Genomic DNA, 14,329 nt, shown 5'->3' with positions numbered 1-14,329 from the left:
ATGGACTTTGGTTAATAATAATGTATCATATTGATTGAAGTATACCACACTAATAGATCAACAATAGAGGAAACTTGGGCATGGAAACAGGGCATTTATTCTGGGCCTTCTTTGTAATTTTCTGTAAATCTCAAATTATTCTAAAATATAAGCTTTACTTTATAAAGTTCTACAGAAGTGCCTACTGAAGTAGCTCATTAAGTTGTTCCCTACCCTTTGTTTTCTGGCCTTGCATTTTTAATTATTGATTCTTGCCACTTTGTAAAGAGCAGGACATTGATGATGTCAGAGGCTAAAGTGTGTGGTGGCTGCCTCTTTGCCATTCTAAATGTCCACAAATCTGACTCCTTGCATCCCAGTTTTCTATTGGTTTTCCTAATAAATTTCATCTAATAACAGTATCACTGTAAGCAATTACCTAAAGTGCTCTGGAAATGAAGGCAAGAAGATCCATCATAGACAGCAACTCTGGGTTTTGACAATTCCTATAAATCAACGATTGAAATAGCTATAATTGCCAACCTGATGCTAGCACCATTTCTCTCTCTTATAGCCAGTGTCCAGAAGGATACATCTGTGTGAAGGCTGGTCGAAACCCCAACTATGGATACACAAGCTTTGATACCTTTAGTTGGGCTTTCTTGTCTCTATTTCGACTCATGACTCAAGACTACTGGGAGAACCTTTACCAGTTGGTAAGTGTCTTAGTCCATTAGGGCTGCTACAACATACCACAGCCATACCACATAAACAATAGAAGTGTATTGTTTACAGTTCTGGAGACTGGGAAGTTTAAAGATCAAGATGCCAGCATGGCTTCATTTTGGCAAAGGCCCCTTTTTGGTTCATAAACTGACATCTTCTTGCTGTGTCATCACCTGCGTAGAAGGTGCTAGGGATCTCTCTGGGGGTACTTTTTATAAGATACTAATCCCATTCATGACAGCTCCACCTTCACCATCTAATCACCTCCCAAAGGCCCCACCTTCTGATACTATCACATTGGGCATTAGGATTTCAACTTAGGAATTTTGGGGAGACACAAGCATTCAGAACACAGCAGTAAGGTTCAAATTAACATGTGTGAGATTTAATTTTATGAACATACATGATCTGACAAGTATCAATACTTGTTAATAACACTCTTGAATACAGAGGAGGGGCCAGTACAAAGCAAGTATGCCTAGAATCCCAATTGTTCATTCAGTCAGTACAAATACAATAAAAACGTTTTATATGAAGAACATTCTTCTAGGAACTATGGAAGATGAAAAGAATGTTCATGGCTTTGAGTTCATAATCTAGTTGTAGATATAAAAAGAACATGTGAAAATATTTTAAAAATCAATTATATAAAAAAATTTCAAGTTAAACCCATGGTTAATTGGGGCTAGAAAAGGAGGAAAGAAAGATGTTATCTCTAGATGGTATCGAGAGTAGGCTGCCATGGAAGTAGAACTCCATTGAAAGGAATTAAAGATAAGAGTTCTTATATGTTAATAGTGGCCCCCATTATGGACTCTAAGATTTTAGTGGGGTTTTGCGTATATATCCAATATATACTAATTTGAAATGTGTGTGTTTGTGTCAAATGACACTACAGTCAAGTCTCAATTTAAATATTATTTGTGTATGTTTGCATGCGTGCATGCATGCACTTACATGTGTTCATTTTAACACCAAACAAATCTTGGTCAAAACACACTGGATGCTAAAAAGTATTCATCTCCTCACTATCTAATTATGGAAATCAAATCTTTATTTGGGGACACTACAGAAAATACTGATGAAATTATCCTTTTTTCCCCCTAGACATTACGTGCTGCTGGAAAAACATACATGATATTTTTTGTCCTGGTGATTTTCTTGGGATCTTTCTATTTGGTGAATTTGATCCTGGCTGTGGTGGCCATGGCCTATGAGGAACAGAACCAGGCCACCTTGGAAGAGGCAGAACAGAAAGAGGCTGAATTTCAGCAAATGCTGGAACAGCTTAAAAAGCAACAAGAAGAAGCTCAGGTACTGAGTGATAATAAGCAAAGTTTTATTACTGTTATTGTTATTATTATTGTAAATTTTAAGTAGGAATATTATTGTAGCATAGAGGTCAAACTGGAACCAGTTTTCATTTGGTATACAGGCACTGCCATTAGAAATGAGAGTAAGCTATTTAAACCTAAAATTGTTTCTGAAGTTGAAATCAAAGGAACTTTTTGACATTATATATAAAGAAATTACTTTGGAGTACAAAACGCATTCAGGATAAGGTAAACTATGAAAGTGTCTCATGAAACCTGAGGGGAGAATCTGGCAATCAGTTTAATGTGAAAAGATACATAACTGATATTTCCAACCACTCATGTTTCATCCCTAATTATAACATTTCAGGTTTTATTCTGAAGTTAATTGATCTCAAACGTTAACAAGAAAACTTTATGTATACGTACTCTTAACCATTCTTTGGGGTTTCTGTAGCATAAAAGGTGTTTGCTACAGCCCCTATCAGGATATCAGGAAAGCATCTGCATTAGATGACAACTTTAAATTCTCGTTAATATTGAAAGGCTATTTGAGCTCAGGGCATGGCGAATGGCGCACTCATGTCTTGAGGGAAGAGACAGAACAGTATTTGCTTAAAAGGAAAAAAAACACATAAATTGAAAAGTGAAAATCATGGGAAGGTAGTAAAATCTGATTCATGGCAGTAAGAGTTCCTCTACATTTTTACCAGTACTTGGTATGGTCAGTCTTATTAGCCATTCTACTAAGTACCTCATTGTTTTATTCTGCATTTTCTTAATGACTAATGATGCTCAGCATATTTTCACATTCTTATTTTCTATCTGTGTAGCTTCTATTGTGAAATGGATGTTTAAATCTTTTGCCCATTCGTTTTTTAAACTGGGCTTTTCATTTTCTTGAGTTTCGAATTGTCTTTATATATCCTGGGAATAAGTCCTTTAGTCCTTGATGATATATATGCTTTGCAGATATTTTCTCCTAATCTGTAACTTGTCTTTTCAAGTTTCAATACTCCTAATAGTATTTCTGGATAAAAATTAAATTTGGATTAAGAATATTTATCAAGTTTTTTGTTTGTTTAGTCGTGCTTTTGGTGTTGTATCTAAGATATTTTTGCCAAATCAACATCATAAAGATTTCCTATTTTTATTCCTAGAAGCTTTATAGTTTCATGTTTTATATTTAGGTCAATGACCCATCTTAGGTTAATTTTTGTTTAAGGTGTAGTTTTATGTTGAGATTTTTTTCTTTTGCATATGGGTATCTAATTACTACAGCACCATTTGTTTTTGTTGTTGTTTTTCTCTTTTTTAAATTTAAATTCAATTAATTAACATATAATGTATTAGTTTCAGAGGTACAGGTCAATGATTCATTAGCCTTAGATAATACCCAGTGCTCATTATATCACATGCTCTCCTTAATGTCTACCACCCAGTTACTCCATCCCCTCACCCCACCCCCCAGCAACCTTCAGTTTATTTCCTATGATTAAGAGTCTCTTACGGTTTGTCCCCTTCTCTGTTTCGTCTTGTTTTATTTTTTCCTCTCTTCCCCTATGACCCTGTTTTGTTTCTTAAATTCCACATATCAGTGAGATCATATGGTGACTGTCTTTCTCTGATTGACTTTTTTCCGCTTAGCATAATAGCCTTTAGTTCCACCCACTAGCAAATGCAAGATTTCATTTTTTTTATGCCTGACTAGAATTGCATTGTATATATATACCACATCTTCTTTACCCATTCATCTGTTAATGGACATCTGGGTTCTTTCCATAGTTTGGTTACTGTGGACATTGCTGCTATAAACACTGTGGTGCAGGTGCCCCTCGAGATCACTACATTTGTATCTTTGGGGTAAATACCTAGTAGGGCAATTGCTGGGTTGTAGGGTAGCTCTATTTTCAACTTTTTGAGGAACCTCCATACTGTTTTCCAGAGTGGCTGCACCAGCTTGCATTCCCACCAAGAGTTTAAGAGGGTTTCCCTTTCTCTGCATCCTTGCCAACATCTGTTGTTTCCTGACTTGTTAATTTTAGCCATTCTGACTGTGGCAGCACCATTTGTTGAACAAAATATTCTTTTTCCACTAAATTGCATTTGAACCTTGTCAAAAATCAGTTGTCCAGATGTGAATGGATCTATTTCTAGATTCTATTCTGTTCAATTGATTTGTTTCTCTTGACAGCACTACACATTCTCTTTATTACTGTAGCTGTTTAACAAATCTTGGAATCAGATAGTTACAGCTCTCCAATTTTTTATTTTTCCAAAGCTATTTTAACTATTCTAAGTCCTTTGCAGCTTCATAGGACTTTCAGGATCAGACTGAAATCGTCAATTTCAGTTCCATTAGTTCTGTTGCTATGTCTTCAAGTTTATCTTTTCTTCTGTAATGTCTGCTATACCATTAATCCTATCCAGTGCATTTTTCATCTCAGTTTTTATAGTTTTCATCTCTAAAACCTTGATCTGCACCTCTTTTATATTTCCCATGTCTCTAACATTTTGAACATGACAGTATTGTTATAGTAACTATTTAAAGTCCTTAAAGTCCTTTTCTTCTAATTCTAATGTCTATGTCAGATCTTGATCAGTTTTAATTAATTTTTTTCTACATTACTGGTCATATATTACTGATTTTTTTTTGTATTCCTGACAATTTTCAATTGAATTCCAGATACTGTTAATTTTACCTTTTTGGGGTGTTGGATATATTTGTATTCCTATAAAAATTCTTGATCCTTATTTGGGGACATTAGTTACATTACTTATAAACAGCTTGATCCTTTTCCCTCTTGAAACCTTTGAAGATCTGTTAGGTAGACTAGCAGAGCATCTAGTCCAAGGCTAACTATTCCCTACCACTGAGTGAAGATCTTTTGACCACTCTACCCAATGCCCCATTAATGCCATGTCTTCAAAACCAGTGTTACATGTATTCTGTTTTAGTGGTTGTTTCAGGAGGGAGAGAAAATCACTGTTACTATAGCCTAACCAGAAGTAGTCCAAATAACTTTTGTACATAGGGACATTTTGATACGTAGCAATTTTTTTCAGCTGGACAGTTCTGGATATTTAAAGCATTATTTGAATGACAGCAGATTTATAGATTCAATGGGTAGAGTCAAAATTTAGCTTTTAATAATTCTGAGTTACTTGAAGATGCACAACATATAGCATTAAGTTCTTTTTTTTTTTTTTTTTTGGTGAGAGACGGATTTGACAATGGATTGTTAAGCTGGTAACCCAGCCCAACCATATTCTTAGCATTTGTTAAACATGCTGGCTTTGCTATTTTCACCTTACCACTACGTACAGAGTAGTATCATGGCTATATTTTAGTGGTTTTATAAGGAAAGCTTTAAATAAGTTTGGTGATACTTAAAAATCTTATAAAATGTACCTCATGCTTGGCAGAAAGTTCTACTACATTTCAAGTACTTAAGAGTTTATTTCAGAACACTATAAATAAAACACATTTGTAAGATAATGAAATACATTAGTTATTTACAGGGCAAATTATTTCAAAGTTTTAAAAAAACATGGGAAATAATATTTGTAGATTGTATATAAATGTACTTGAAAGCATCGGATTATTATATTATCATTTATAAAAACAGACAAAGCAATGTGCTTGAAAATACTGCATAGATACATAGTACAGGAAAAAGAATACATTCTGAAATTCAGCCACTTTAGGGTAAAATATAGCATCAATTAAAAGAGTAGAATCATTTAAATTTAGAAGTAAAAGTGCACAGTGTCTATGAGAAGTTTAAAGAATCTAATTATCCACCTCCTAATTAGGTCAACTAAAAAATGTGCATTCTTTTCATTTAAAAGTCAGTTATTGGATTCCAGTGATCAAATCATGATTTGGCTCAGCTTTAGCTTCATAGGTACAAAAATTTAAACTGATCCTAGGGTAACTGATTCTAGTGTTTTAATTTGGACTGGGATGACACAGTACCAATCCAATTTTACCTCCTTATTGAAAACATAGGTAATGATGCCCAGTAAATAGCCAATATTGAAACAGAGGAAGGTGATGGAAGCAGACAGAGAGGGAGATGTAGTCTACCCATGAGATCACTGGTGCTCCACCATAACTTATGTCTTGCTAACCACCTGTCACTCTTGAAGGTACCACCTAACCAATGACTTCATAAAGCCTACCATCACTTCCACTTTCATTTAATATCTGTTGAAGGACCTCCTGAAGCTAGTCATTGTTTAGACATGAAAAAGTAACAGTTAGCTTTGTGAACTCACAAATCAAGTGTAACTTTAAAGGATGATTAAAGACAAAACCCAACAACAACAAAAAAGGTTTTATACTGAATCATCATTGTGTCTGGCATTTTAATTTGTGATCTTTAAATGCCTAATGGTTCCCTTTCTTCCCCTACCAATCTTCCTAGTTCTTATGTTCCATAGATGAGAGAAATCATATGATAATTGTCTTTCTCTGCTTGACTTATTTCACTTAAAGGGATAAAGAAAGGGGGGGTAATCAGAAGGGGGAATGAAGCATGAGAGACTATGTACTCTGAGAAACAAACTGGGGACCTCAGAGGGGAGGGGGTGGGGGAATGGGATAGACTGGTGATGGGTAGTAAGGAGGGCACGTATTGCATGGTGCACTGGGTGTTATACGCAACTAATGAATCATCAAACTTTACATCAAAAACCAGTGATGTACTGTATGGTGACTAACATAATATAATAAAAAAACATTATAAGAAAAAAATAAATGCCTAATGGTGCCCAACACAATATATCCCATATGTTGTGTATATAGGTCTGATATGAAAAATTTAATAGTAAGTTTTGGGACAAAATTAGAAATATTGCCATTTAAGAGAGCCAATATAATTAGAGGTAAAATGGAAAAGGTATTATAGTTAATGTCTTGTAATTCTGAATGGGTTTTTAAAACTGGATTTACGTTTAAAGTGAAGTGTAATTACAAGCAGTCACATGGCTTTATTTCCTAAGGACACACAAATACAGTGAGTTATACAGCTTTTGTTGAATCACACAGAAATGTTATCAGAAGAACTAAATGTTACTCCTTGAGTAAATACTAAGCATATATTTGTTATTTGTTAAAAGAGGAATTCATCAAGGGGCACCTGGGTGGCTCAGTAGGTTAAGGGTCTGCCTTCAGCTTACGTCATGGTATCAGGGTCCTGAGATCAAGCTCCACATTGGACCTCCTGCTCAGCGGGGAGTAAGCTTCTCCCTCTCCCTCTGCTGCTTCCCCTGCTTATGCTCTCTCTCTCTCTCATTCTCTGTCACATAATTTTTTTTTAATTTAGAGAGGAATTCATCAAGCCAGTGAAAGCAATACTCTTAGTCTAAGTAAGCAGGACATTGTTCTTGTCACAGAGATGGATAGAAACAGGTACACAGACATACGAGGTGACAGGAAACATCTGCCTTTGAGGGAATTGGCAAATCACTGGCAGTGGAACAAGTGACAGATTGAGTTGATGAGTGACACAGAAAATGTGTTGTGTCGGAGGGTTACCATTGTTGCCTTAGAGATGCTTTAGTTTTGAGTTATTTGAACTGTTATCCAGAATAGGTAGGGAAATCATGTTTTATGCAAAACAAATTCCGGAAGTGATTTAAATGAACATGAGTTTCAGGATTATGGCAAAGGAATATTACCACCACTTCCTTTGTTTCTAACCACAAACAAGTCAATAAACGATTAACACTATGTGTTGTGCTGTGTTACTGTGTATACAAAGTGGAAAGAAGAATTAAGGACTTTATTTGGATAAAAATAAATATATATATTCATTCTTTCAACAAGTGCTGTATATTATGTATCTTCTATGTATCAGTTACCAAGCAACTATATTTAACTTGCTACAAATAAGTGCCTCATTTATTCGCTTTATTTTATGTATATTTACATTAGCCTCATTCATATTTACAAAAGGCCTTTAATATTTCTCATCTTCCATTACTGACATTAAAAGTGATACTAACAATCAAGAATTGAATAAAAAATCTGGTTATATGACTATGTAATTCCATAAATTCCCAAATTCTGAATTAATGTTCCATTTAATTGCTGGGCATTGTCTTATACTGAGTCTTAAATTGAATACAGTATTCAATATAAACAAATACCTGTTTTACATTTTATGTACATTTTACATTGCTTAGCCCAGCACACATATTTAATACTATATGTAGTACTATGGTTCCCACCGCTGAGATCATGACAATCCTAGAGAATTTGTATTTATAGCACCTTTAGTTTTAAACCTTTTTTTTTCCTTTGTAATTGTAGTTGAGATGAGATTCAGAAATGCAAGCTACTGTGGGGGGGGGGGTTGCNACACACATATTTAATACTATATGTAGTACTATGGTTCCCATCGCTGAGATCATGACAATCCTAGAGAATTTGTATTTATAGCACCTTTAGTTTTAAACCTTTTTTTTTTCTTTGTAATTGTAGTTGAGATGAGATTCAGAAATGGAAGCTACTGTGGGGGGGGTTTGCGTCTCCTCAGGAAGAAAAAAACAAAACGTACATGTTGTCAAACTCCTTATAAATAGTTTTATCTTCTTTCCTAAAATGTTTCTGTTATACAGACCATTCTGACACAGTTTTTTACAATATCTTGAAAATTCAAGTCTAAATATTTCTTATTCTTCCCCCACGCCCACCCCAGTGTCTGATACAATTGACAGCATAATGCCTTTTTCATCTGTATTCACCAAACATTTACAGGACATTTTTTATGTCAGNACAGGACACTTTTTATGTCAGGTGACATACTAGGCAATGTGTACAAACTCATTTGACAAAATTCCTATCTAGCATATATCTAGTCGAGAAAATAAAACAAAATGGGTAGATAAATTAGAGTTGTTTGTATTTAGTAAAGAGTTGTATATGTAAAGAGTTGAACCAGTATTCTCATAATCTAATCATTTCTACTTTCATGATTATATTTAAAAGCAGGAATATACTTAATGAGAACTTAGCCTTGTTAGGAACTATATCACTGTTTCATATCCTCTAGTCATGGTTAGATCACTTCCAGTCTAAAAGTACTAAAAATATTCATTACAAAACAATTTGCCATGCTTCATCTTAGAGTTGGTTGTTTCTTTAGTATATTCGGAAATTCAAAATGATTAAATATATTTAGTGCTGAACCATAAAAAAATATTTAAAGAAGATCTCATAATCCCTTAAATGATTATTTCAGGTACCTGTTGATTGATATGTTAATCATTTGTTATTATTTATAATAATAATAGATAATTTATAAACATTTAAAAATTTAAAACTTAAAGTGCTATGTAATAAATTAATCATGGTAATCTCTGGAACTAACATAAGCCCAGGGATGTGAACTATAGTACTAAGTGTAATTCAGATGGAGGAAGAGATCAAACTAGCCAATATATTCCCACTACTTCTATCTAGTGGTAAAATAGTAGACACTTTAAATGCTTTGAGTTCACAAAAAAGGAAAAGAAAAAGTCTTAGACCTAGATTTAGAAGGAAAAAACACCACTCGGTTGTTCACAATCACATGTGGGAAGAACAAGCCTGTGGATGGAATTGGAATAGTAATCAGACCAGCAAGCACCACTAAGAGAACATTTGTTTTTAAAATTTATTTTAAAGATAGAAGATATTTTTAAGAGAGCAATTTTTCTTGAAAATGAAGCTAATCTCAAAAGAGTNAAAAAAGGAAAAGAAAAAGTCTTAGACCTAGATTTAGAAGGAAAAAATACCACTCGGTTGTTCACAATCACATGTGGGAAGAACAAGCCTGTGGATGGAATTGGAATAGTAATCAGACCAGCAAGCACCACTAAGAGAACATTTGTTTTTAAAATTTATTTTAAAGATAGAAGATATTTTTAAGAGAGCAATTTTTCTTGAAAATGAAGCTAATCTCAAAAGAGTCAGATTTTTTTTAAAGGCTTTCCAAGAGATGTGCCAAACCAGACTTTTCTTGCCTTAATGCATAGGTTAGCATAGTGCTTTATACTGTCTTAAATTGTCTTTATTAGGTAAACTCTCTTAAGACACAATGAAATGACCAGAAGACACAATGTTAACCTACAGTTTAGTAGTCTTAATGGTAATATCTGTACCATAGTCAATGGTTTCCAAAATTACTTGTTGTAAACAGTGCCTGGCTTTGTCTTAAACAGGCAGTTGCAGCAGCATCAGCTGCTTCAAGAGATTTCAGTGGAATAGGTGGGTTAGGAGAGCTCCTGGAAAGTTCATCAGAAGCATCAAAATTAAGTTCTAAAAGTGCTAAGGAATGGAGGAACCGAAGGAAGAAAAGAAGACAAAGGGAGCATCTTGAAGGAAACAACAAAGGAGAAAGAGACAGGTTTCCCAAATCTGAATCTGAGGACAGTGTCAAAAGAAGAAGCTTCCTTTTCTCCATGGATGGAAACCGACTGACTAGTGACAAGAAATTCTACTCCCCTCATCAGGTATGGTGTTCTATGAAGTGCTCCAGTTTGTTCTGTCATTGCTATTGCTTTGTAATTACTGTAGTTTGTTTTGGTATATTTTTGTAATATCTGATATAAATGAGGGACAGGGAACTAACATTTAACATGATTATTTAATTTGTATCATAAGCTGTCTTTAAAAGAGACTTTTACTAAACCATTAATAACTTTAAAGGCAATCAGCTTTAAGCATACACTATTTTGAGACCATGTTTCTTAATTTTCTGTTTTTGGGGGGTGCAGGGGTAAAACTTATCAGACTTCTCTCTTCAGTGAGAGTTTTGCAATCTCTTGTTTACCTTTTTCATTTTGAGACCTCAAATGAACTTATTATCTTTGCATATGAGTGTCTGCCTTTATTATCTGAGATTGTAATTGCCACATATGCATGAATTTTGAAAAGAAATGTCTCTGGATTTTGCCTTGATCTTTTGATATGTGAACCATGCTGTCATAAGTCTCCATTATATATGCTGACATGGTGTCACGCTATGAGACATTAGAATGAAATGATGACCTAAATGCTCTTGGAAGAGACCTAAATTGAAGACAGTCTATTTTTGCTCTGACTTAATGCCAACTACACAGTTCTTCAGCATATTTTCAAGTCAAAGAGGGAAAGTGGTTTTAATTGTTTGTTAATACATTTTATGGGTTGCATAATGTAAAGAGTAAATAATTGTGAAATCTGTGATAAGTATAGTTATGACTTTGAACACTGGTTCCACTAGAATTTCATATGCGACGCATTATTAACTTTTCTAATCATATTAATCTGGCTCAGAATTATACCCTAAAAATAATACTTTGAGGGACACTATGTAATTAAGATAAAGCAAAAAACTATACATCAACCAAGAGATATGATATCCTTCTTATAAAGAACAAAAACTTTTTTAAAAATTGAAGTGATAAGCACAAATTCAGCATAGTGTTTAGCTCTTGGTTGGGAGGAAAGAGCATACACAAGTTATCAATGGGTGTTTATCATTTGTATTGAATATGTAAATAAAATTTTAAAAAATAAATAAACTCCCTATTAATAACTTGAATTCTCATAGTAGGACAAAATAGATGTACACACGAGAAGTTAAAGGATAAAAACCATTTTCCTCCAGATAATGCCAATATCAAGAGATCCAATTACTATCTTGGCACAAAACAAATATAAAGTATGGTTTAAATAAGTACAACACATTTGGGATTCACTGGAAGCTCTATTGGGGAAGTTAGTTTCTTTGACCAGGTTCTTTTGTCTTAAACTGTCACCTTGATATTTTAGCATTATAAGGACTATTTTAGGAGTCATTAGGATTAGGAGTATTTGACACTATACTATAATGACTGACATCACATAAGCTTGTGTTCATATCTCAACTCCCAAGTGAGTTCTGTGACCCTACTCAAATGACTTGCATTTTTGTAAGATTTATGTAAAAGGGGGTAATAATGTCCACCTTAAAGAGTTGTGAGAGATTAAGCAATATATAGAAACCTTATGTGACAAGCAGTAAAGCTCTTATTAGGCTAAAATTGGTGAGTGATTCCAAATGAGGGAAACTAAAAACTTTTGAGTAGTTGCAATGATCACAAATGTGTATGCACAGTAGCAATATTTACATAAACATATTTATATGTTTTTGAAAACAGTATTGTTTCCATCATTGTTTCATCACTGTGCTCAAATAGAAACTGGATTACTTCACTCAGCCAATCAACGAATATTTATTGACCACCTACTATGTAGCAGAAATAGTTCTAGAAAATGAAAATACTTTGTGAACCAAAGAAGATACAATTCACTGATCTCATGGAAATTTATACTAAAGAAGACAGACAATAAATAAGATAAATAAGCTACAGACTATATTAGAAGGCATAAGTGCTATGGGAAAAAATAAGCAAATCATGAGAAGGGGATCAGGAGCACTAAGTAGATGTNAGACAGACAATAAATAAGATAAATAAGCTACAGACTATGTTAGAAGGCATAAGTGCTATGGGAAAAAATAAGCAAATCATGAGAAGGGGATCAGGAGCACTAAGTAGATGTGAAAATTTCANTAAAAATTTCAAATACGGTGGTTTGGGAAGTCCTCACTGCAAAGGAGACATTTAAGCAAAGAGATTTTTAAGGAGGCAAGGGAAGAGACTATCTCACTGAAGAGCATCCCAGACCCATTAAAGAACCAAATGTAAGGCCCTGCCATGGCAGTACGCCTGGAATGCTCAAGGAACAGCTGGGAGGCCTGTGTTGAGTGAACCACAGAGAGGTTAGGGGCAGAGAGAAATTAGGTGGCAGCCAGAGTTTTAATACTAAAAATAGAATCAGTATATACATATGTCATATGTAGTTCATTTTTTAGTATTGGTAGATAGATAGTAGGTAGTTAGATAAATAGATAGGTAGATAGATAAATGGACAGATAGACAGATGGGAGATATTTCAAAAGTAAAAGAAAGATCCTATTAACATTGATATTTACAATCCCCAGCAAAGACAGGCAGGGAGCATTAACACAACTCACAGGCAAAAATATGCCAGAAGCAGTTTACAATTTCTGGTTGTATAAATTAAAAAGGGCTCTGTGATACTAAAGAGAATCGGTGAAGGTAGTAGGAATAGGAGGCGTAAGATGGACATGGCATGCGTTCAAAACAAATTTATCTTCTGAAAATGTCAAGGCAGAGAAGTCACAAATTATGGGTGTCCTACCCCTACTAACATAAATTTTTAAATGTTATTTTACATTTATTACATTATTTTATCTTCAAATAAACAAATCATGTTCATAGTACAACATGAAAAGGTACTTAAGAGTGTACAATGAAAAGTTAATCCCCTCCGAAGATTTTAGCTATGTTGTTTGGACACACCAAGACAATTTATTTTAAACCAGGTTTGTTGCTCTAACCAAGTATAGTTGTTGATTTATTGAAAATATTGATAGGTACATACAGTTAACCTGAAATGCTATTAAGTATTTCCAATACTCACTTTACATGTTTCCACTAGAATATCTTTACATTCTCTGCATCATCTTGCACCTTGACTTTTCCCAACTCACTTCAAGTTCAATCCCTACATTCAGGATTATGTTTTACAGATCTAATTTCTTCTATTTTCCCTTTTGTTAATGAAAATTATAAGAGAGAAAGCTTCTATTTACCTTCTTGGAACAAGCAAAAAAATAAAGACACCTGGGATTCGTGTTTTGCCATGCCTGAGGCTAAGAAAAATGGCCTTTTGGTCTTTAAAGCATAAAAGCTTATTTTCCTTAGAGAAAGGGCTGCCACAGCTGTGGGTATTCCCTCTACTTTGCTGCATCTTCTAGTGTGTTATTTTTGGTTTATTTTCTCTGAATACTATTTTTGTTATCTTCTTTCTTTTTCAGTCTCTGTTGCCTTGAAAGCTGTGCTCACACCCATTATTATACTTTCCAAAGAGTGAATAGAAGTTTCAAATAAACTCAAAATTCTGGAATGCCTTTGAAAACACTCCAACATAAAAACATCCAAATTAAAGGCATGTACCAGATACATTATAAACATGCATACATACCATATACTGTACATCCTGATTTTCAGTTTCCAATATCGTACAGACTGACTTTCAGTTTCCAAAGACAGTCACTGAACATAGGTATATTAAGATGATAACATTGAACCACCCTAGGAATTAATGTAAGACAAAGTTAGTGTTCTTCTAATACCTACATTAGAATCACCTGGAATGTGTGTTGAATATTCAGATTCCAGAGTTCCTATCCCCTACTTACTAAATCCCA

The 14,329-nt window shown here is 34.1% G+C and overlaps 1 protein-coding gene across 1 annotated transcript in view; it reads left to right on the top strand.

Annotated features, from left to right (window-relative positions):
- The window catches only part of SCN3A (sodium voltage-gated channel alpha subunit 3), a 109,163-nt gene that overhangs the window by 47,555 nt on the left and 47,279 nt on the right, over positions 1 to 14,329 (top strand). Inside the window, 3 exon segments of the mRNA XM_002926919.4 lie at positions 554 to 695; positions 1,813 to 2,019; positions 10,230 to 10,520. Coding sequence (XP_002926965.2) covers positions 554 to 695; positions 1,813 to 2,019; positions 10,230 to 10,520 — 640 coding nt within the window.

Source organism: Ailuropoda melanoleuca, chromosome 2, assembly GCF_002007445.2.
Source record: "Ailuropoda melanoleuca isolate Jingjing chromosome 2, ASM200744v2, whole genome shotgun sequence".
Classification (NCBI taxonomy): Eukaryota; Metazoa; Chordata; class Mammalia; order Carnivora; family Ursidae; genus Ailuropoda; species Ailuropoda melanoleuca.
Note: the sequence above shows the minus strand (reverse complement) of the source record. Positions and strands in the feature narration are given on the sequence as shown.